Source organism: Meriones unguiculatus, chromosome 15 (assembly GCF_030254825.1).
Source record: "Meriones unguiculatus strain TT.TT164.6M chromosome 15, Bangor_MerUng_6.1, whole genome shotgun sequence".
NCBI lineage: Eukaryota > Metazoa > Chordata > Mammalia > Rodentia > Muridae > Meriones > Meriones unguiculatus.
The window spans coordinates 68,860,028-68,885,087 of NC_083362.1; the positions used below are offsets into that span (position 1 = coordinate 68,860,028).

Genomic DNA, 25,060 nt, shown 5'->3' on the forward strand with positions numbered 1-25,060 from the left:
AGCAAGGACCTCAACATGCGGCCAGATACACACCAGCACCAGCTCTTCGGTGCACTTTTTTAAAGTTACACTTGTTTATACTGTATGCAGACATTTATTTTCTGTGCACAGATGCGTACACCGTAACACTGGGTTGCTGTCGGGGAGGGTTGTAGGAGTCAGCTCTCTGCTTTCACCATGTGGATCCTGGAGGTTGAACTAGGTCAGCAAGCTTGGTGGCAGTGCCTTTACTGAGCTCCCCGGGCTGCCAGTGTAATCTTTTATTTTAAGGGCTTTTTTTCCTGTGAGTATGCTATGTTTGGAATCTGTGAAGGTATGAACGTTGATAGGTAGACTTCACAGAGGAGTTGAGGTCTGAGGAAAGAGCAGTTTCAGGTAGCAGCAGCTTTGTGTAGAAGAGTAGAGTACTTAGGAGCTAGGTGAGCCTGCTTTTCATTTTGCCTCTAAAAGCTGTGTAATTAATATTGAAAATATCCACTCAGCAGTTTTTCTTGTATGTGAAATAGTGAGAATAAGAGTTTCTAATAGAGATTTGTTTTCCATCCTAAAGAGACAGAACCTCATACAATGACTGAGACACAGTAGGTTCCCAGTAGGCATTACTAATGAGGGAGAAGGGACAGTAAGACTTCGCTGAGAAGCACATGGATCACAGTCTCTCAGATCATTTGGGCCTTAACTTGAATCCTGACTCAAATTGACTTAAAAATATGAAGGTAATTTGCTGATTGGGTTTAAGTGATATTTTATTTTCCTCATCTGAAAAAAATGGCTGCCCCCAGCTCCTGGAGCCACAAACTGCACTTGAGTCTATTTGAGTCTATTGGAGCCAGTGCCCTCACTGCATGTGCCATTCTTGCATTAGTAGAACCAGGATCCCCAAAATTCCTAATTCAGAAGGCTCAGAGTCTTGCTTAGAAAATGTGGGTGCTGCAGTTGTGGCCATGGATTGTAGCATTTGGAGAACTGCAGTTCCCGAGGGCCTTTGTCTGTGGAAAGCCATAAGCTGGAAAACAGTTTAGAAAGAGTGAAGTATTAATTTTGTGTTTCTTTTTTTATTATTTTTTAATTTTGTGTTTCTTATGTAGAGGATACGGTGTAATATATACATGTGTGCATGTTGGCCTGGATCCATACCCTTGGCTTAATATTTAAATTGTGATGACAGCGTATGGTATGCTCATGGTTGTTAGGTGGGGATAGCACATGTGCTGTGTAACTTATTGAACACACTGCTAGAGGATAGGGCACGCAGTGGACAGACAAGGGTGAAGGAAGGCTTGTTGGGTACCATTGCCCGACTTCTCTAACAGTCACTCTCATCAGTAAATGGTATACAGGCCTGGTGTCTAGGTAAATGGTGTTCTACATTTAGGATAATAAATATAATAACATGCTTCTTACCATCCCCTCGATAATATCTTGTTTAGATGAAGCCACCATTTTATTGCTTATATTACTAGATTCAATACTTATCACTCCCCCCACCCAGATTTCTGTCTTGTATACTCAGATGGTGCTTATTCAGAATGACTGAACGAAGTTTTGAAACTTTTAGAAGATATTTGTGATTTAGATGCAGCTGAGTGTTTGTTAGGAAGTGTTTGCTAGTGTTTGTCATGGCTTACTGTTTTGTTTCTCCCTATCTCTTTATAGAATACTTAAGTCATGAACTTGAATCATAAAATACAGACAGCAGTAACATAAACTTCATACTGTAGTAAAAACTTGTCTTCAAGGGACTGGATTATAAGCTAGCAAGCTGGAGGCACTGCGTTTACTCTCCAGGACAAAGGCTAGGCCTTTTGCTGTTGGAGACAAGCTTTAATGTAACCCAGGCTGGCCTCATACTCACTGATGCCAAGGATGCTTTGAACTTGTGATCCTGCTACCACTACTTATCAAGTGCTGACTTCCTAGGCATGCTCCTCCATGCCTGGCTTATGCAGCGCTGGGGACAAATACTCTACCCACTGAGCTATGTTCTACCTCTTGTTTTTGTTATTTTGAGACAAGGTCTCATTGTGTAGCCCCCACTGGCCGTAAACTAGAGGTGGTTCTCCTGCGTCAGTCTCTTGAGCCACTGTCTGGCGCCTAAGGACTAGTTTGTGATGAAATTACTTGTTTTGTGGTGACTATAGAGAGTGGAATCAGTAACATGAGGTGGCTTTATTTTAAAAAACGGACACATAAATTTTTTAGTGAAGGGTTAGGAAAAATAAAGTAACATCTGAGAATCAGTTCTCTCCTCTCTCTCTTTCTCTTTCTCTTTCTTTTCTTTTCTTTTTTTTTTTTTTTGAGATAATGATTCACTGTATAGCTGGGAAATATGGAACTTAGCCTCTGGGATTACAAGTATGTGCCACCATGCCTGGCTCCAGACAACTTTAGTCAGAAGAGGACTTAGTTGGATGGAGGTCTTGCCATCAAATGCCCATTGTGTGTTAGGCATTGCTTGGAGCTTTTCCAAAGGGAAGTCAAAACATGGATTCATTCAGCAGGTGGGTTAAGGGACCAGCAAATCTGGGTTGAGCTTTTTGTGAGCGCTACAGACAGTCACATTTGTGAGAAGCTTCTAAGGAGAGAGAGCTTTGGGACTAGGCATCTTTATGTCATTCATTTTCTTCCCATTGTACATTTTCCATTTCAAATGGTCGAAGTAATGAAAGTCTACAGAGCATAGTGTGCATTTCTTTAATGCGTACGTAAAAAGGTCATTTATAGCTTTTGAGGACTTTGTCTTTCGCATATTCCTTATGACTTTCTTTTACTGCCTCCCTACACTAGAGCTATGGCTCCAGAAACACCTGACTTTACATGGTGAAAAGAAAATGCATTACTTTACAGTGGTGACCTATTTGAATTGTTTAAAATAGAGTGAGTGATGTGCATTTTAAAAGATTGAAGGTTCTGGGTGGTGGTGATGACTCATGGGTATAATCCTAGCACTTGAGTGGCAGAGTCAGGCAGATCTCCAGAGTTTGAGGCCAGCCTGATCTACAGAGGGATGCAAATGGTTATTGGATGGGTAATTTAGGCCTGTTGTAGTAAAAGAGTAATAAATTTCTTTTGTATTACTCTGGGGGTCTAGGGGAAATATGGTAGCATGTGGGAAAGGAAAGGAAGTTGTCTTAGAATTGTCATGTCTAGAGCTTCTTTTCTCCACTTTTTGTTAAATTTTGCAGGCTCTTTGGTGGAGTTATAATCCAAATTAGTAGGGCTAGTAATGTAGGAACATGTGAAAACCTTTTCTATTTTTCTTTCCAAGCGTTTGATCTGTTGGTTCTACCTTGGAACACTTGTTCAAAGTGTTTTCTTAAAGTTGTTAGTGTACAGTCAAGAATGTTAAAATTCTTGAAGCTTATAAAGTTTAAGGAGTTTTATTAGAATATTTTTCCCAACAGCTGAAGAAAATAACCTATAAATATATGCTAGTTAAGTTTAAATTTGAAAAGCAATTTGAGTTCATTTTATTTCAACTTTACAGAATTTACTCTTATTTAAAAACCATCACATATGATTTTAAAGCATAAAGGCTGTGAACAGTGGTCCTCTGCAAGAGCAAGAAGAGCTCTTCAGCAGTGAACCCCACTTTCTGATGACCATAAAAAGATTTTAAGCCCTTTTGGTTCCTTCCATATTTATTGGTTTTAGCTAACATAGTATTCCTATTCTCTTGTCCCCCAGTTTGGCCTTTCCCAAGTTTTCTACTAAGAGAGGAAGAAGATAGGACTTGCCCCTCCTGTTCTCACCATCCTCACTTAAACAGTGGATCCATTCCTCAAGTTTCTTGTTGTCTAGTTTTCTTAGTTTGCTTTGCTTTAGTGTATGGATAATTACTTGGCTCTTAGATATTATTTATGGCTGAGGTGTAAAATTTCTTTCAGTGTGTTAAGACTTACCAGTTTATTATTGGATGGGTATTGGTACATGAGTGTGGTATGTGGAGCCATAGGACACAGGGATGCCTGCTCTGTCCCCTCCACCTCATTTCTTCGAGTCTCTCATTGAACCTAGAGCTAGGCTAGTGGCCACCAAACCTCACGCACCCACTTACTCTCCCCAGCTCTGGGCTTACAGGCCTGTGTTAGCACACCCAGCTTTTGAAGTGGCTTTGGGGAGAATCAAACTGGGGGGGCTGTGCAGCAAGTGCTCTTACTGAGCCATCAGCCCCAGCCCATAGCAATTTTCTGATAAGTCATTCCTGGGTGATGTTGTAATCTGCTTTGGCAGTGCTGCTTTCTAGGCCTCTGTGTAGCTACCGTCTCGGGATGTTTCTTCCGGCTTTATTCTGGATGTTCCCAATCTCTCCACTCTCTGTGGACCTTTCACTCCAGTGTCTTGGCTAAAGATGAGTGGGGAGTCATTTCTCAAGTGCGATGCTGAAGATGCCTCGTGTTCCTCTGCCTCAGGGTTGCATGGGATGCATTTTTGTTACTGATTCTGCTGTGTCTTCTTCCCATTTTGAGAGTTTTTTTTTTTTTAATCTCTGCTATTCTGATCTGTGTTTTGAAATGTTGAATATATTGGTATAGGTCTTTTGGTCATTTGTGATAGGCTCTTTTTTCTCCTTTCTTTTTCTTTACTTTTTAAATGTAAAAATAATGAGTTGCCCACATGTTAGGGAAGAGTTGTTTTCTACCACACGTGATAAATATGATGAGAATTAGAAACTAGAGGTTAGTGTTCGTGCATCATTATTTACAGTGAACTATGTCGTTAAATATCATTCTGATTCTATAAAGTTATTCTTCTGAACTATTAAACCCGAATTCTGGAAAGATGATGCCTACATGTAAAGGATGAGTTGGTAAGGACAAAGCAAGCCCATCAGTAATTTATATTATAAAATGTTTAGTCATTTATATCAATAGGCTGTAACATGATAACATCTCCAACCATATGATTGCATTTCCATAAGCAGTCTTCTCTTTCTTGAATCATAGCCTTTTAATAACAAATTTCAACTTTGTATAAAGGAATGTCACACTTATGTGTCTATTTAAGTCTCACTTAGCTAAACAGTAGCCTAAAATGAGGATTTGTCTAGCATTCTTGTTTGGTGGCATGTTGGTAGCGATAACATTTTGCAAATGAATTACTGCGTTTGTGTGATGATCGAAGGATGAATTATGGTGTGGCTACTTTTAAACTATCTCACTCAAGCTTTAAGAATATTCTGCTTAATATTAAAGGTATGACTCTAGAAAAAAAATTCTTCCTAACATAAATGATTTTGATACAGAGAAAATCAGGGTCCCTTTTGGGCACCCAATCTCATTAATAAAAGAATTTAAGAATAAACTCAAGTGGAAGCTCAAAGAAAATTTTATTAGTGTTTAAAAGAAACACTCCTAGGGCAGGCAAGCTTTGAAGGAGGAGGAGAGAAGAAATCCTGTCATGTATCTGGCATGGAGGGCAAGCATGTGGGAGACCAGCAGTTACATGGTGGGGAGTTGTCTTAAGAGGAGTAAGGAAGCCCAGAATATTGGGGGAACCTAGTATTTGGGAAAGTGTGCCTACAAAAGAGAAAGCAGTAAGGGAGAAGTCACGCTGTTTCTAAATGATTCAGAACAGAGGGCGGGCTTTGGAAGCTGATGGCTACAGCTTGCTCGGCTGCTGCAGTATGGATGGGATTCTAGGAAGGAAAAGTACAGTGCTTAATTAAAGGACCAATTATTCCGCCTCTCTCTCTAGCATGGCTGAAGGTGAGCTTGCCTTTAGCTTGCTGAAGGTGGTCCTAGGTGCAGCCCAGCTGGAATGTTAGGCCTCCACTTAGGCAAGAGATTTTATTCTCTGGGTGAAGGAAATTTACCTTAATAGGCCTCTCTTTATGACAGTTTCTTAGGTTTCTCAGAATGATGGATTCTGATGGATGTGGGCTATGAGCCATTTTTTTGTTTTGTTCTGATGAAGTATTTATTTTTTTTTAAAGATTATGTTTTAATTTTAATTAGGTGGGGATGAGGTGGGGAATTTGTGGATATTGTTGGAGGCTAGAGACAGTAGGAATGCCATCCATACTGCTGCAGCTGAGCAGGCTGTAGCCTTGAACTTCCTAAGCCCATCCTCTGTTCTGAATCGTTCAGAAATAGCGTGACTTCTCCCTTACTGCTTTCTCTTTTGTAAGCATGATTTCCCTAATACTGGTTCCCCCAATAATTTGGGCTTCTTCACTTTAAGGCAGTTGCATCCATCGGATATGGGTGCCAGGAATCCAGCTTGGTCCTCTATGAGAACAGTTAAGATTTAACTGATGAGCCATTTCTCCAGCCCCTCTATTTGTTGAGTGAGTTTTTTAGTCACAGTCTCATTATGTAACCTTAGTGTTTTGGAACTTGCTGGTCTCTAGCTCATAGAGACCCACCTACCTTTCCCTCTCCAGTACTGGGGTTAAAGGCATGTGCCACTATTAGCATGGTGAATATTTTTAAAATGGTCACTTACATACATTTTTTATGTATCCAGATCAAAAAACAAAACCCCAAAACTAGCAGAATGGTTTTTCTACATACCACTTAAAAATAAAGTACCGATTTAGTAATGACTGGGAGATTTCCCAACATTTAGAAAATGCGGTTCTTCAATACTGAGAAAATACACATGGTATCAAACACTTTAAAGAACGCAGTTCCAGAAAGCTTTCATTTACTCTCAGCTGGTGTTCTTGATGCAAAACAAAAACTCAGAAAAAAGAAAACCTCATCAACTATCAGTATATATACCAGAACCAACATGCCACACTTAATACATAGAACGTAGTTATTATTGTACAGTACCAATTCAAAAACTAAGACCCAGATTTTACACCCCCCCCCCCACACACACACAGAGAGAGAGAGAGAGAGAGAGAGAGGCTTTGTACTCTAGGAGGATTAACATCTGAACAGTCTAGTATGTAGGGTGCTTTGGGCTTGTAGACTTTTAACCTAAAAGCATCTTCTACTATTTTGGATTTTAAATGTGTCATTTTTATAATATGAAAGGTGTGATAGTTTTTTAAAGTAAAACTATGATTAGGACAGACCTAATGTCAAATTAATGTTATTACTTTCTGACAGTAGTATTAGCAACCACATACATTTCCATAGCCTATTAAAATATTTTGAACAGCTTCTCCCTCAGTAGCAGAAAAACAATTAATAAAATGAACCGAATGAGCTTTCTTACTCATCCAGCACAGATTGGTATTTGAGTTGAACAAATGACTGTTTGCAAGATTGAGGCATAGTTAGGAGCATACTGGCAGGCATATGCAGTGAGTCACACCATCTGGCTACAGTCATACCTGGGTGGTGGTCATTAAAACAAAACTCCTGGGGATCTGTCTATGACTTAATTACACTGCAGAAACATATTGGGCTCAATTGGCAGGTTACTTCAGAACTTGAAGCCAATTAACTGGCACACATGCTTTCAAAACATCAATGTTGCACTTACTAAATGAGTCAAAAATGTTGGCCCCAGCTTGGAGACTTAAAATGTGTATTTTAGAGTTCAGGGTGGGCAGTGCTTTAGTATTGGCATGGAAAAAAAAATTGGTGTGATTTATTTGCCCAACAATTTCATCAAATAGTATGATTCATCTTTATAATGAGCTACATTCATGTGATAAGTAGACTAGCATGAAAAGTGACATCAGTTTTCAGGAGTACACTCTTAAGAATATGTCAGTTTTGATCCATTAAGGATTCTGTTAAAGATACTACGTTTGATAGGTGGAGAAGATCTGCTAGCTGGGCATGGTGGTGCACACTGCTAATCCCAGACTTGGGAAGTGGAGGGCAGAAGCCTGCAGACTGAATTGTAGGCTCAGCTGGGCTATGTGTGTCTCTGACTCAGGAAAAACAGAAACAAAAATCCCACAGTTTAACTTTTTCAGACATAAAGTTCTATAAATCAGTGTTTTGTTTTGTTTTGTCTTCTCTCTCTCTCTCTCTCTCTCTCTCTCTCTCTCTGTCACACACACAAACACACACAATTAGAACATGGAGGTCTTCCATGACCCAGTGAAACTGTTAGGTGTTTTCTCTATACTGACTAATTTCTTTTGTACATTAATAGCGAAGGTATAAACAAAAGAAGACAAGCTTTTGGGCAAATACAGATTTATATTTCATTTATGACCTTTTACTACAAGGTTTATATATAGCAAGTGTATATATATTTGATCTTATTAAGAAATTAACAGGCTTGTTCTGATTTTCTTTCTACTAGTTGTAGAAACCGTAAATTCCACTTTATAATCACTGTTGAAACTGTTAGTCACACTAACATTTCGGGATTAATTAGTATTTTAATTTGATAATAGTTGTTGAATATATAAAATGCTTTCTTAAGTATTATTATTGCTAAAAAGCTAAATGTGTCCCCTTTTACAAATTGTCATTGTATGTTTAGATTTGGGTCTGTTCGCTGAGTCAGTGTTTATTCCTTTCCATTTCAAGAACATTTTGCATAGTTTGGTTTTTTGAAAAGTTTTTTGATGTAAGTTTCTTTTCTAAAGTCTCCTGAGTAAAACTAACTTTTTTTTTTCTCTTAAGGCCACCATATATTCTTGTTCTCAATAATGGCTTTTCTGGATCACAGCAGTTATTTTCTTTATCATGTGAAGGTGATATTTTCCTTTCCACTGAAAATGGCTATAATTTATTTTAAAGTCTTTGAAATTTTGATAGAATGGTTCTGAGTGTAGTTTTTATTTCCACAATTTTGTTAAGTTAACTTTTGTTGGATCTGAAAAATCTCAGCCATTATGTCTTCAGATCAGTTCTCATTCTATGAGTTCTGTAGCTGTAGAGCTGGCTGTAGCTGTCTGTCAGGTTTCCTAGTTATGCCTTCCTTGTTTGTTTTTACCTTCTGCTTTTTCCTTTTTGCCTTTCTATCTTCTATTTCATTAATTTTTTGTTGAGGTATGTTTGTTTTGATTGATTGATTGATGATTTTTTTTTTTTTTTGTTAGGGGTCAGGGTCTTATTTATATAATCTTGGCTGTCCTGGAACTTGCTGTGGGGTCCAGGCTGGTCTCAGAGATCCTGAGTGTTGACCTTAAAGGTGTGCACCACCATGCCCAGCCTTTGTTCAGATATGTTTAATCTGCTTTTTAACTGGTTTGCTGAAATTTTAACTTTTACATTATAAGCTTTCATATCAGAAAGTTGGGATTTGAAAGATGCCCCATCTCTCTCCCCCACTTTTCCCCTTCCTGGAGAGGGCTTAACAGTTGTGAGCCTGTACTGCTCTTGCAGAGGGCCAGAGTGTGGTTCCCAGCACCGTACACTAGTCTCCGGGTATTCCTTTGCCCTATTCTGGCCTCCCTGACACCTGCACTGGCATCTACATGCTCCCATCTCGCATATATACACATTATTACAAACAACAAAACCCAAGGGATGTCATGTCTGTCGTACGTTAGAATCAAGTGAGATTAAATAAATAACACTGAGTGCCAAACTGTAGGTGCTTTGTGAGTTTTTGTTTGTGTATGAACTTTTTCTGGCCAGTCTCTTTGCATGATACGGTCATTCTTGGCTATTTGCTGCTGCTACTGTTTTTATTCTTTAGTCCTTTTAACATTGTTTTGTATATGTGAATGGGTGTGGGGTGTTACAGGTGCATGCGTGGAGGTCAGGGAACTGCTGCTGGGGTCAGCTGTCCCTGTGGTGTGGATTCTAGGAGTTGAGCCCGCTCAACAGCGACTAACCCTGCCGAGTCAGATCCAGCCACTTTTTAACCTTTAAACACCCTTCTGTTTATTTAGTGTCTGCACATGTGCCTATGTGAGTTTATGTGTGCATGAGCCCTGGGAGGCCAGAAAAGAGTGTCAGCTCCCCTGGAACTGAGTTCTAGGCAGTTGTGAGGCTCTGTTGGTGCTGGGAATAGATCTTGGGTCTTCTCTGTAAGAACAGTAAGTACTCTTAACTACTGAGCTTTCTTTCTGGCCCCTCGTTTTACTCTTTTAAACTTAAATTTGTACATACATACACACATACACTTAATGCACCTTATCCTTAATATGTTATTTACAGTTTTAGAGATTTAGCTATTTTACCGTCTGTTCTGTATATAAAGTTATGGAATCTTTTAAAAGTGTTTGTAGAAGATTAAAAACCCTGTAAAATTTATACCCGAGTAGACAATCTCAGGAGTTGTCAATTTCTCTAGTCTGATAATTAATATATTTGTTGTATTTTAAGCAGTGGATTTAATGACTGGGAATGATTTTGAAGGTTCATACTCACTGAGAGGTGTTACCTTTAGTGAAGCCAGGGCCACTGCTCAGCCCCTGGAGTGCACAGCCTCCCACGGTAAAGCTACTCAGGGTCAAATGTTAGCAGCATCCCAGGGTAAGTAAGAGACTGATGTGAAGTGAATATTCAATGCTGATGCTGGTAGGTGGGTGCCACAGTATTTGAGAGGAAGAAGGGGTTTCAGGTTTCAGGAAAATAAGGCAGCCATCGATTCCCCTTCTGTCTTTGAATTCTTTCTCTACTTCACCCTTGTTGTTTACATCCAGAAAGTCTGCTACTAGTCAGGCAGATTTTCTTGCAATGTTTTAGTTATATAAATGGATTTTAGTTGTGGAGATCTTGGCGAATAGAAAATTACACATAGAAAAAATTGTCATTAATGGCTCAGTGCACAAGGTGTTTGTTTCACAAACCTGATGTCCTGAGTTCTTATTTAAAAACTATGTTTTGTGGATGGGTGCTTATGCATGCGTGTGCTCGCCACAGAGCAGCACACATGGAGGTCAGAGGGCAATTTGTAGCTGTTCCCTGCTACAAATACCATGTGGATCTGGGTTCTAGGAACTGAACACAGGTCATCAGGCCCAGCAGCAAGCACCTTAGGCACTACTGTATCTCGTTGGCTCTGACATGTTTTTTTAAGTTTTTTTTTTTTTTTTTTTTGTTAAGAGTGTTTACATGGGAAATAGAAAAGTACAAGCTTTGCTGGAATAAGGAGAGGCAAAGTAGCAAAGTGAGAGGAAGTAGGCATTAGAGAGGGAATTCTGTAAAGGTGAGGATATAGGTGTGTATCATAAATTAATAACTCAGTGGTGAATTTACCTTGTTATAGCGATGAATTGGAAAACAAGTGTCAAGATTTTGGTGCATAATAGACTTCCTGCATTTAGAGGTTGAGCAGTAACGTTAACAGGTGACTGCAAGGTCCTTGGAAGTTAGAGTGCAGCTGTAGTTTGGTTCTGAAAGCTGTTCAGTTGTAGTGGCTGCAGCAGTGGCTAATGTTTAGTTTGTCCCCGGTCCACTGCTGATTTCCATACTTTCTGTTCTCTCACAAAGTGGCTGGAAGCAGTACATTGGTTTAGAGTTTAAGCAAAGCAGAACCAACAAGAAAGCCCAGGTTAGCCTTCCTCCAGCCCAGACTGTGAAAGATTCTAATGTGACTGCCTTAATTCTGACGAGAACCCGAAAGCTGCCGGTTGCCACTGATGGCTGGAGAGGAAGAAGCAGAGAGACTGGGGGCCTTGGTACTTCTGGAGGACTTCTCCTTAATGTTTAGACCTTAAAAAAAAAAGAGTTTCTAGATTGTTATACACAGTAATTATTCAAAAATGTTTTAGATACCCTGGATGACTTTTGGGTCACTTATAATTATATCATTCCTAAAACACATTTTTAATGTTTATAACAAACTTCATAAACAATAAATGTTGGGAACCGGATTCTAAGTAAGGTCCTAAACTAATTTGATAGGGCTCTGCTTGGAGTGTTTAAAGCTGCTTTGGCAGGTAGACCACTTGGTTTTTTTAGGGGTAGAATCCTCACTACATTTCCCTTCAATTTTCTTGAAGCCATCCATACAGAGGATTGGGTTGTAAATTTTAATTGTATAATTAAGTGTAAAATTTAATTTTAAATGTAGACTTCTGGATCTCCCAGTTCCCCAAGGCTTCTTCTTGCTGTTTTTAAATTATTATTATTATTATTATCATTATTATTACTTGTTTTTCAAGACAGGGTTTCTCTGTGTAGCCTTTGCCTGTCCTGGAACTCTGCAGATCAAGCTGACCTTAAACTCACAGAGATCAGCCTACCTCTGCCTCCTGAGTGCTGGGATTAAAGGTCTGTGCCATCACACCCAGCTAGGCTTCCTCTTGAATATTTACTCCTTATTGTGGTGATTAAAAAAAAAAAAGTCTTTTCTATAAGTCCTTACTTGACTTGGTAGGTGTTACTGCTCTAGTTGCTGGAGTGAATCTGGGAGAATGGAACCAAAAAATGAGGTGAACTGAAGTCTCATGCAGTAGCTGACTTGATTCAGGGCATCAAAACAATTTATGTTCTGAGGGGTAATCATGATCATGTGAGCAGAGTTCACTTGAATTCACATAAGATACAGTCAGAAGGGCAGAGTCTAGGCTGAGCACAGTCACAAAGACAACTTGTGCTTGGAAACTATTCTGGATAATAATGGGTAAAGTAGTCGGTAATCTAAAGTAAACCCACTCGTATTTACTACACCCAGAGAGGCACGAAAGCCTATTTCGTGAATAAATCCATGGGATGGGGGAAGAGAGGTTATAAGACTCTTGCCTTGTTTGCTTGGAGTTTTCTCACCTCAGATTTTCTTTTGCTACCTTTCAGAAAGTGATTTTAATTCGTTTCACATATCTGAGCATATCACTGTCTGTTTCTTAGAGAAACATGAAAATACTTAAGTAGTTGCAAAGTTCTTTACCATAGCGCCGTTCTTTCATCTGTCCATCACAGATGCATCATGGGAATACTTTTCCAGAAGCTCATGTGTTAGAGGTACTACTTGTTCCTACTGGGTAGTTGCTCAGATTTATCTTGAAGAATGCTAGTACTGTGGATTCTAACTAAGTTACCTGTATTATCATAAGCAGTTTATACTTGTTTGTTTAAATACACTATGTTTTGAATAATTAGAATAATTTTAAAATAGAGAGTAGTAAAATTTGTAACATATTTTATCTTTTAGGAGAGGGTTAAATCCACCTCACAGGGTGAAATCTATCTCCATGACAACATTTACACAACAGGAAATTGAATTCCTGCAAAAACATGGAAATGAAGTAAGTATATTGCAATTTTCAACTTTGTTACAGTCATTTTAGTGTGATTTAGTAAGTTGCTTAAATGGTGAATTTTCTTATCTCAATGTTATTTTTGTATTCTGTATTTAGACATTTCAGAAAGTTCTTATTTGATAATACGTTTGTAAATAATGTCTAAATGATTTACTGTAAACCTGAGGTAAAACATAGGTACTTACAACTTGGCAGTGTTGTGGTGGCTGTAGAAGGCAGCTTTGGCGAATGTCTAGCATCTTGAGATGAAGAGCCAGCTCTGTAATGTGGTACTAAACTTGTTAGGGTGCTGTGTCAAATGAGCTTTTGTTGGAGGCCATTTCCATCCTTTCTACTAACATTCTCATTATATATATATATGATGCTTAATGGTTAGCAGGTGGTTATAAAGGAGAGGATCCCTAAGTGCAGAAAGGCAGCAAAGCGAGCTAGGCAAAGATTTGAAGGGGAACTGGTTCCTGTGGCCTCAACTGGGTTCCCAGTAATCCCAGGCGACTCCTTTACTTATTTTTAGATTTAAATTTGGTTGATAATGAAAGTAGTGATCTATTGTTTTAAAAATGGGTAAAATAAAGAGTGTGGGATTGCTTTTTTCTTTTGTTTGTTTTCGGGGGCAGGTTTTGAGACTGGCTTTCTTTGTGTAACTCTGGGTGTCATGGAACTACTATGCAGGCAAGGCTGGCCTCAGATTCACAGAGATCCACCTGCCTCTACCTCTGGGATCAAAGTTGTGCACCACTACGCCTGGAGGGAATGCTTTTTAAATCTTGGTAAGATTGGGTCAGCCCAGCTCAGCTGAGTGATACAAACATTTTTGTGTCACAGGAAAAGCCTGCTTTCATGGAAGGCAATAGAACTTCAGGTGTACTATTGTAGTTGTGTGTCTGTGGTGAGCTTAGACACAAAAGAGGCTGAATGTTGGAATGTTAACATTTTACTGGTTTTAGTCATCTCTTTTACTTATAAAATGTATCCAAGTTTATTATACTTTCTTTTCCCAGTGCTTCAGAACTTAAAATTATTTACCTAACCAACCAAATGTTGTTGCTGTATTATAATCCCAGCACTCATATAGAGGAAAGAGGATCAAAAACTTAGGTCATCCTTGGTTACGTAGCAAGTTCTGGGCTAGTGTGGGCTGCATGAAAATCATCTTAAAACCAAAATGGAACAAGAATTATTTGCCTACTATGATGCACATGTATTTTTGTTTCTAAAATATTGAAGAGTGAGTTCACAATTGTGAAATTTTCTAAAATACATAGAGAATAATACACACAGTTTGCCAGTGATAAAATATTTTGAGTTTGTGGATGATTTGAGTTCAGTATAGGGAGCTATTCAAAGCTGGATGAAATGGCTCACCAGAAGAGCACATACTGTTCTTACAAGGACCTGAGTTCGGTTTCCAGTACCAAGTCAGGTGGCTCATGACTGCCTGTAATTCCAGCTCCAGTGGATCTGATGCCTTTTGACCTCCAAGGGCACTATACTCTGTCTGCCTGTTTGTCTGCTTAACCCCTCCCAAACCCAAGTAATATCTCCGAAAAAGGTGCCATACTTAAGCATATATATTTAGGATTAAAATGGCAGTTGTCGTCCATCTTATACATGAATGGATTTATACCTGGAGACACGTGTTTCTTAATTAGGAAATCAGAACGTATATTGGTTTTGGCGTGCTTACCACAGTTAAAGACATAATCTTCAAGCTTAGTATCTGGGACAAGTTTTGCTTATCACAGTAACACTAGCACTTACTAACAGTTTCTTGAATAAGGAAGGTGATTAATCAGTTTCAAAAATAAAAAATAGAAGGGGCTGGACAAAGCTCAGTTGTACAGTGTCTTGCATGCATGAAGCCCTTCCTGGGTTGCATCCCCACCGCAACACACACACACAGAGGAGGAGGAGGAGGAAGAAAGAAAGAAAGAAAGAAAGAGAGAGAGAGAGAGAGAGAGAGAGAGAAAGAAAGAAAGAAAGAAAGAAAGAAGGTGACAAATCGAACACACACAGCAAAGAAAAAATGTACTTTATTTCGAGGACTTTTTCTCAAAATCAATTATTATGTCCTCAGTCTAGCAGATAGCTCATCAAACACTAGCAAGCACAGTGAGGTTTTCCTTAGTCATAATACACACGGCAGATAATGTAATTCTAGGAAAAAATACTGTACAATCATTACATTGTCTTTCTATGGAATTATCTAGTCCATCATTCACTGGTTCTCTTTCTGCTACCTCTAAGAACAAATTTAACCCAACAATGAAATTCCTTTAATTAAAAAAAAATCATGATTTACACACATGTCACAAAAGAAGGCAGTTATAGAAATGTTTTCCCTCTGCCTCACTATCCTAGAGTGTTCGTGTGCTGGGGGATGTGTTTGATTGTTGTCACTATTGGAAAACATTGTTAATTTAATCTAGAAAGCACCATGGATGTTGGGTAACTTGTAATGTATTGAACAGAACTAACCTGCAAGCCATGTGCTATATATAGTCACCGAGACCTTTATATTAATGGAAAGCATCTGTGTACAACCATATGCACCTGTAACTTAATCTTGTTTTACGTGTATTACAGTTGTGTACATAATAACTGCAAAAGAAAGCCATGCTTCCAACCTGGAACTAGTGGCAAAGGTTATCAAGATTCAAGGCAAAAGGCAGGGAAACATGAGACCATCAATTGAAACTCAGTGCCTTGTTTTATCACATTTATTTATCTAGGGAGATTATCATGTCATTCAGAACTTTGTTGAGAATTTTTCACTAACTTGAAAAGTTATAAAACCAGTGGTTATAGTCATTGAAGTACCTCTGTATTGGGCTGTGTTGGTAGCTGTCTATGATAAGCAATTAATACTGTTTTTTTATTTATAAATATCCAGCAAGGGCAGATGTTTTACAGAGTATATCTTTAGTTTCTGTAGGTATGCTTTATAACTTGACTGTTGAGTGTGTGTAGACTGTCACAGAATGGAAGCAGATACAGTGGAGTATGTCTCGTATTAAGTCATAGGGCATGGAGTACCAGATGGTAAGGATAAGTATGACAGCAAACACTGTATTTATTTGCTGTGTTTTTGACCAACAAATTATTTCACAAAAATTTTCCACACACATTACCCTGTAGCTTAGTCAACTTTTGTCACTATAATAAATTACCTGAGATAAACTTATAAAGAGTAAATATTCACTTTGGCTTTTAAATTGTGTTTTTATTTTTAAGATAGCATCTCCATATAGCTCAGGCTGGCCTAGAAATTGCTGTGAGCCCTCTACTTCAGCCTTTTAGCAATAAGACTATGGGTGTACGCCATCATGCCCAGCTTTAAAAAGGTTGTTTTGGTTTAGTGTTTTGGAGGCTTCAGCTTGTGATCACTTGGACTGTATGGAGGTAACAATTGTGGCAAGAGGTTTAGCACAAAAGTGTCTGTCTCATTACCAGGGTGGGAAGGAAGAAGGGTGGTCCTTGGGGGCACATAGTTGTCTTCAAGGGCTTGTTGTAAAGACCTTAAAAACTTCCCACACTTCTTCATAAAGGTTCTGGCACCTTCAAGTAGTGTCACTGCTGGGACATGGCCCTCTGGGTCACATGCTAGAACCATCTGCTGTAATCCGAAAACATCTTGTGATGTCTCCTTTGTGTCCTAATGTTACTTCAGATTTCTGTCTGACGATGGCTGCACAAGCATGAGAACCTGTGTTCAGATCCCCAGGACCAACCTTAAAAGCCTGGCCTTGCAACGTGTGAGTGTGGCTGCACGGGGAGGCAGAGTCAGAAGAATTCTGGGAGCTTGCTGTCCAGCCATTGTAGCTAGTCAGTGAAACACACACACACGTGTGTGCTCAGAAACACATGAAACATTTCTATAACTGCCTTCTTTTGTGACATGTGTGTAAATCATGATTTTTTTTTAATTAAAGGAATTTCATTGTTGGGTTAAATTTGTTCTTAGAGATAGCAGAAAGAGAACCAGTGAATGATGGACTAGATAATTCCATAGAAAGACAATGTAATGATTGTACAGTATTTTTTCCTAGAATTACATTATCTGCCGTGTGTATTATGACTAAGGAAAACCTCACTGTGCTTGCTAGTGTTTGATGAGCTATCTGCTAGACTGAGGACATAATAATTGATTTTGAGAAAAAGTCCTCGAAATAAAGTACATTTTTTCTTTGCTGTGTGTGTTCGATTTGTCACCTTCTTTCTTTCTTTCTTTTTTTCTTTCTTTCTTTCTTTCTCTCTCTCTCTCTCTCTCTCTCTCTCTCTCTCTCTCTCTCTTTCTTTCTTTCTTTCTTTCTTCCTCCTCCTCCTCTGTGTGTGTGTGTTGCGGTGGGGATGCAACCCAGGAAGGGCTTCATGCATGCAAGACACTGTACAACTGAGCTTTGTCCAGCCCCTTCTATTTTTTATTTTTGAAACTGATTAATCACCTTCCTTATTCAAGAAACTGTTAGTAAGTGCTAGTGTTACTGTGATAAGCAAAACTTGTCCCAGATACTAAGCTTGAAGATTATGTCTTTAACTGTGGTAAGCACGCTTACATGAGACCTATGGTGGTAAACTTTAAGTGTGCAGCACACGGTTGCTAACCCTGGGCAGGCACAGTGTTAGTCTGCACATTGCTTTCAACCAGCATTTCTGGTTTCCTCAGCCCCTGCCAGCTACCTTTCTATGTTAGGTCCCTCATATAAATGGGATCATTTAATTTTTGTTTTTCTTAGACAAATTATTTTAGCCATTTGTTCTCAATGTTCATCTTTCTCACAGAATTATGGCAGACTTTTTGAAGAAATATATTTTAAGGAGGTGGCAGGGTAAATTTATATATATCCACTCTTGAACTCTTATCCCCTGCCACTGCCTCCCAAGTGCTGGGATCAAAGGTGTGTGCTACCACAGCCTGGCATATAAAAAGTTCTTGATTGTAATGAACTAACTTATCTACTAAATAGCAATACATAAACATTGGTGATGACAAGTGGGTTCCGCCCCACCCTCTTTTCTTTTGTCTGACGTTGAGACGGTTGCACTATATAGCCCAGGCTGGCCTCAAAAACCAGTTATCGTCTCGTTTCAGCCTTTTTAGTGCTGGGATTACAGACATGTGTCTCCATGGCTGCCTCCTTTATCTTTGTTTTTATAACCAGAGCCCTATTTGAAAAAAAAACCAGTAACTAAAGGCTCTACAATGGGACTAGGAATAAAAATCTGCCATTTTCATTTCATTACCACTCATTTGTGAGCCTTATGACTATAGGCAAACCATTTTTCTCTCTTGAGCTTCATTTTCCTTTATAATCTATAATGAATTCTGTATTATTTATTGCCTGAGGCTTAAAGAACAGTATTTTAAAAATTGATCTGTTATGCTGATGTCAGCTGACACTTTTATGAGGGAGGATATTTTTCTGATTGATTTCTAAGTTTAGAAAATAATTGTCACAAAGGAACATGTTGTGCTTTGAGCAGAATTTAGTGTACAGAGAAATTTGTAGAAATCTTTCACTGAAGGCAAACAGACATTACAGTAAGAGGTTGTCGTTTAAAACCTCCCTATTTCTGCTCTGACAACACCATGCAGTAATGGCTGTTTGCCTCTAGGGAAAGACTTCCTTCATTTTATGGCTTTATTTCCTGTGTACTTTTCAATGCCGTCGTCTAAAATAGGCTTCAGTTTTTCTTTTTAAATATTATTATTGGATGCTTGGGAGTTGTCATTTTTAGTCTGTGTTTGCGCCTGTGGTAGGAACCAGCAGGAACCAGCAGATGTTTTCTATGAAACATGAGATGTAAATATTTTAAGGTCTTTGTTGGAACTGATCAGTTCACATGTTGTAGCCTAAACAGGTCAGACTCTAGGTAAGCACGTAGCTGTGGCTATTTCAATAACATTCTGTCTATAAAGAAGACCTTAGGTCAGATCTGGATGAGAGGATGTGATTTGGTGACCTGTAGCCTATATATATATTGAGAATTTGGATTGTTGAATTTATTATTTCTGCCTAAGTTAAGTTGGGAACTCAGTATTCTAGGTCAGCATCTATATTTTAGATGGAACAAAGAAGAAAAGCATTTTATTCTACAGATGCTTCAGGGAGGTAGAAAGATGCTTTTGCTCAAGTGTCTCGTACCTGCTCCACTTCAGGGTGGAGCAGAGGAATAGCATGTTAAATAGGACGTTCATGCCTAATGAACAAACTGACACAGGTTGTGAGTAAGCTACATATCCTGTGATGTGCATCTAGGGTGTGCGGTGTCATATTCCCTTTGGATTGGCTGGGCAAGGGAGGACTTGCTGGAAAAAGCAATCTATCTAGTTATCTTTGAAGAGTCATCTCGGGGTCAGGGTTCATTGAGATTGATTGGTCAGGATAAGCACTTTGCTTCTTTCAAGGAACTCATTATAAGGCAAGGAATTCTGTGCCCTAAATTAAAAATGAAAACAAAAACCTAGGATAGAATGAAAAAGTTAGATGTGGTTCCCTAAGTCTCATTTTTCTCTCACACAATTATTTGGCTGGGTTATAAACCTGTGTGTCTGGTCTGACAAACAGCTTCTGCCCACTTTCACTCTGCTGTGTATGCTTTAATTCTTGCTAGCACTTTAGAAAAAGCAAGCTGTTAAGATGTAATATAACAGTTTTAAAAATGTACATACATATAGAACCATTAATTTCTTTTGCATAAGACATCTGGATAATAGTGGTTGGTTTTTATCTGTGCAAGCATTGTTCAGTTTATATATCAGTTAGCTCCTCTATCAGTGAGAAATATTTATTAGCTGGTGGTCTAGAAATATAGCATAGTCATGTGAATTAAGCATGCTACAGGTGGAAATGTTTATATTGTATTTGCTTTCACTGTTTATTTGTATTGGTTTCACTATTTAGTCCTACCTGGCTTGGAACTTGCTTTGTAGACCAGAATGGCTTTAAACCAGAGGATCCTCCTGATTCTGCCTTCCAAGTCCTGTGGTTAAAGATGTGCAGCACCACATCCAATTTACCTTAGGTTTTTTTGGGAGGTGGGACAGGCAAAATAGTATGTTGGTCTTAGGCTGGAGTGCAGCTCAGAGGTACATAGGTCCCTAAGTTTGATTTCCCATTACAAGGGCATGAGGGCTGGTAATGGGACTAGGTGTGGTAGTCAGTATCTGTAATGATGTAATGCTAGGCTGGGACGGTGGATTGGGGGTTTGAGGCCAGCCTGGGCTATGTACATAGCAAGACTGTGTCTCCCCAAAAGGAAGTAGAAATAGGTAATAGAGTTTTGTATGTATTCGTTGTAACTATTGTGTTTCTTTTTTTTTTTTTTACAAATTTTATTATTTTTTATTTTATTATTTATTTAATTTTTACTTTTTTCATATTAGTTACAGTTTGTTAATTTTGTATCCCTGCTGTATCCCACTCCCTATTTCCCTCCCAATCCTACCCTCCTACCATCATCTCCTCCCTGCCCCTTTCCAAGTCCACTGATAAGGGAGAACCTCCTCCCCTTACATCTGATACTGGTTTATCAGGTGTCTTCAGGACTGGCTGCAAAGTCCTCCTCTGTGACCTAGCAAAGCTGTTCCTCCCTGGCCTCTGAAAGACTCTACCTAGCAGTGTATCAAAGCAGATATTAAGACTCATAACCAAACCTCTGGCATAATGCAGGGAATCAAAAAAAGGGGGAGAGGGGCTAGTACGACCTGGAGAGGACAGGGGTCTTTTATGAGACTGTTTCTCCAAACAAGGACCGTGTATGGATGCAACCTAGAGCCCCTGCTCAGATGTAGCCCTTGGTAGCTTAGTATCCAGGTTCCTTCTTAGGGTATCCATGGGTACCCTAATAAGAGGAACAGGGACTGTTTCTGACATGAACTCTTTTAAGTGTTTCTAATAACATTCTTCTTAACTAATACTTTTTACTGTTTAGTTCTTTTTGTATTTATTTCTAAAAAGCAGGAACTAGGTACTTACTCAAGAAATTTTCATTTATTTAACTGTTTTTGTGTTTTATGGACAATATTATTAAATGTTTTATTATGTTTTACTATCAGGAGTCAGTATTCCATCTCTACATAGGAGACAACAGACCAAAAGGAAATTCTGAGAAGTTATATGTAGAGATGGATTATTGAGGAAAGATGCTCCACCTCCATCCTCTTGCTCTTCTTATTCTCATCTAGAAGTGAGCAGAATCATGCTACGTTGTTTATATATTTTATCCTTTTTATGACAATAACAGTAAAGGGGAGTGTGTCTTTTAGCATTTCTATTCCATTTGCCTTCCTTAAGAGGATAAAGCAGTAATAAGTGATACCTGCCCTTACCTGATATCTTTTTCTAGCTTACTATAACACTTTTTTTTTACCTTCCCTTTTAATACAAGTGATTGGGCGTGATATGCAGGTTTTCTTGCTTGGGTTTGTTAACTTACTCCCCTGTGTATGTTTGTATAACAACTGTCATACCCACTCTTGTGGGTTCTGGCCTTTACTTCAAAGTAGGTGGCAAGCCTGTCTGGACATAAACAGGGAAAGCTTGTTGTTCTGGTGTCTGGGTTCTGCTGTTGGGATGGCCACCCTCTCTGATTTCTGCAACATGGCCGAATCCTACAAGGCTATGTAGTTTCTTGGTTCATTACTAGTCATCCACATTGACCATTTGCCAACCAACTCTGACCAATGAAGTATCCATTAAAAATACTTTATATTTTGTTATTGGTGATCATGATGGTAATTCTAAAATTACTTAGCACTAAAGTGAAGAAAAAATAGCTCATGGCTTTATGAATTTATTTGTCTGCTAGTATCATTCATTTGTTCTTACCTCTTCCCTAAGATGGTTCTGAGTCATTTTGTTTGTTGAGCACTTGTGGCTTAACTTAGAGCATCATAAGAGTTGAGAAATGCATAAGGCACACACTTAGTGAGTGTAACGTGGGCAGTGTTCAGTGTGCTCTTTTGTAAAAGTGTAAAGCACTTTGAGTCCAGTGGAGGGTGATGAGTCAAGACCACTCTGATTCTTTCTGCAGCTGGATTGAAGGTGGACCTAGTTTCCTGCATTCCTGATAAGACCTCCCTTATCAGTTGATGCTTATCTAATCACACACCATTGCAGATTTCTCAAAATTAAAATAGCACAAAAATACTACTATATCAATGCTGTATTAGTACAGTATTATAGTAATATAGTATGTACCTCAGTGTCAGGTGTGCTAACTCTTTGAACCTGCCTAATATTCCTATCAAGTAAGTTCGTTATTTGCATTTTACAGAAGACATATCAGACAGCTCTCAAGAGCTGGCTGAGCTAGCTCAGTCTCTGGAGCATCCCAACCACATTATGCTATAATTAGGATGATTATCCACTTCCTTTCCCAAAGAGAGCTTCAAAACTAATCTCATTATGTTCGGAGTCCTTACAAATGATGGCTGCTAGGGGTCATTATTGGTCCTCAGTACTGTTTTTAGCCCCACAATCCCATGTTCCTCATGTTAATAGATGTTGTTACTTCCTGTGTCTTCTTGTCTCACAGTATTATTCACTTGAGGTTTTAGCTTCTTACACTTTTCTTTCATCTTTTCCTTGGCCTAGCGTGGAGTCTGTGGCCTGTTATCCCTTCACCTTTTGTCCTATTGTATTTGCCCAAAATCAACATTGCGCATACTAGTTCTTAAACAGCCTTGTGAGGATGGAGAACAAGCCCATTTAGACTACTTAGACTTTATGCTGTCACAAGTATACAGTATTACCTGCAGTTTTAGTTGGCTTTCTCTCTTTCTTCTGTAACGTAAAGCTCCCTCTCACCTTTAGTTAAAATTTATTAAAGCAGAACAGACAGAAGACTACTATTAGCAAAGGCTTATAGAGAGCAGTTTTAATATGACAGTAGATGCAGTACTCAGCTCTTCAGGGACCAGAGTGTGAGCAGAGGCAGGGTATTTTGGTATGTTGGGAAAGCTTTCCCTTTGAAATGAGTCTTGCTTAGTAACAAGTTTGCTGGTTAAATTTCAGATACACTTATTTTTGTTTTTGTTTTTTTAACTGGTAGAAAGGTACTACAGTATCTGATAATCAGCTGTCAGTTGTATAAAGGCATGGAGGTCTTTTTAGAAAATTATTTATGTATGTGTACATGTGCAGCCTGTCTGCCATGCTATCACCTGCGGGCAGAGGACAGTTTGAGGGGATCATTTCTCTCCTTCTAGGGTGGGTTTCAGGTATTGAATGTAAGTTGTTTACAGGTATTTTTACCTGTGGCTTGTGCTGCCTCTTTTATGTTTGGTTTCATTTTTCCCAGTCAGCATGATTGCCTTAAAACTTGTCTTAGTTAGGGTTTCCTAAGGCTATGAAGAGGCACCAAGACCACAGCAACTCTTATAAAAGAAAACATTTACTTGGGCCTGGCTTACGTTTTCAGAGGTTAGTCCATTATTGTCCTGGTGGGAAGCATGATGACATGCAGGCAGATTTGGTTCTGGAGAAGTTGCTGAGAACTGCATCTGGGTCTACAGGCAGCAGGAAGGGAATGCGACATTAGGCTTGGTGTGAGCTTTTGAGAACTCAAAGCCCACCTCCAGTGACATACTTCCTCCAACAAGGCGACCTCCTAGTAGTACCAGTCCCTATGAATCTATTGGGCCATTTTTATTCAAACTACCAAGAGTTTATGCATCACCACATTGTTTTATTTGCTATATAGTATTCTGCTTGGGCTATTTTGTAATTTGTTTATCCATCACCTCTTATACACATTTGGTTGTATTCTTTCTAATTTGGGCTCACCAGTAAAACTACGTGAACCATTGTGTACAATCCTGCAGCTAGACACGCGCTTTCATACTTTCTGGGTAGATAGCTCCAAAAAGACCTGTTCATAGGGTAGGTGTATTTAGTATTTAAGACACTGCCCAACTGTTTTCTTTAGGTATTGTGTCATTTACATTCTGGAGAGCTTCAGTTGCTCCATATTAGCATTGCAAGATATAGTCAGTGAGCCACTGTTACTTTAATAGTAAGACTATGGGATTATGAGTCTGTATCCTATGAGTGTTTCTGCTATTGGGACATTGGTATTAAGCTACTTATCTGCAGTGCATACATCCTTGGAGAAGTGACTGTTTAGGTCTCTCCACCCCTGTGTTTTATTCTTTCAAAAATTGTTTTTATTTTATGCACATCCGTGTTTTGCCTGCACACGTTCGTGAGGGTGTCAGATTGCCTGGAACTGGAGTTACAGACAGCTTTAGCTACCATATTGGTGCTGGGAATTGAACTTGGGTTCTTTGGAAGGAAGCCAGTACTCTTAACCATTGAGCCATTCCTCCAGCCCCCGGTGTTTTATTCTTAACAGTTGTATTCTTGTAGTTTCTTACATATTCTAGGTTTAAGGGCTTTCAGATTCTTAAACATTTTATTACTTAACTATTATTTTTCTCCTTTATAGTTCCTTTTTGTGTCTTACTTGAGTTCTGTCTCATTTCATTTCTTTTAATTCTTCAAAAGAGAAAATTCTTAATTCAAAAGAGTCTCAGACTATCATCAGGTTAAGAAAGACATAGACTCTAATTATGAGTCTTGAATTGTTCTGTGTTATTATACTTCATCAACAGACTTCATGATTCTGGTGTTTTTGTGTTCTTTTTGGCTGGTTTTTAGCTTGCTAGATGGCCCTAAATTGCTGTTGATGAGCTTTCTGTTTTATCAGCAAAGGAGTTGAGGTTCCCATAGCTCATCATGCCGAGACTGAAGGAGTCCACTGCTCCCAAGTCTCAGTTCACTCCTTGTATTCTTGTGGGGTTCTCTTTAGGAGCCTGTTGCTAAGATTTCACTGACTTGCAGTGTATGCTGTCATGTTCAGTTCCTGAGTTTGACTGCAGTGAATATCCTCACTGGAAGCAGCATTGTTAATGGCTTTCTAAAGGAATCAGAATTTTCTCTTGAAATTACATTAAATTAAGACTTTTTAATGCTTTTT

The 25,060-nt window shown here is 38.9% G+C and overlaps 1 protein-coding gene across 12 annotated transcripts in view; it reads left to right on the top strand.

Moving 5' to 3' along the window:
* Window positions 1-25,060, top strand: part of Agfg1 (ArfGAP with FG repeats 1) — a 56,450-nt gene that overhangs the window by 2,386 nt on the left and 29,004 nt on the right. For 11 of the 12 annotated variants that reach the window (XM_021660254.2, XM_021660255.2, XM_021660258.2 and 8 more), the window contains exon 2: window positions 12,970-13,063. In XM_021660254.2, the coding sequence (XP_021515929.1) occupies window positions 12,970-13,063 (94 nt within the window). Of the gene's footprint in view, window positions 1-12,969; window positions 13,064-16,748; window positions 16,834-25,060 lie in introns of all 12 variants that reach the window. The other variant, XM_060368730.1, reaches the window with a different exon arrangement.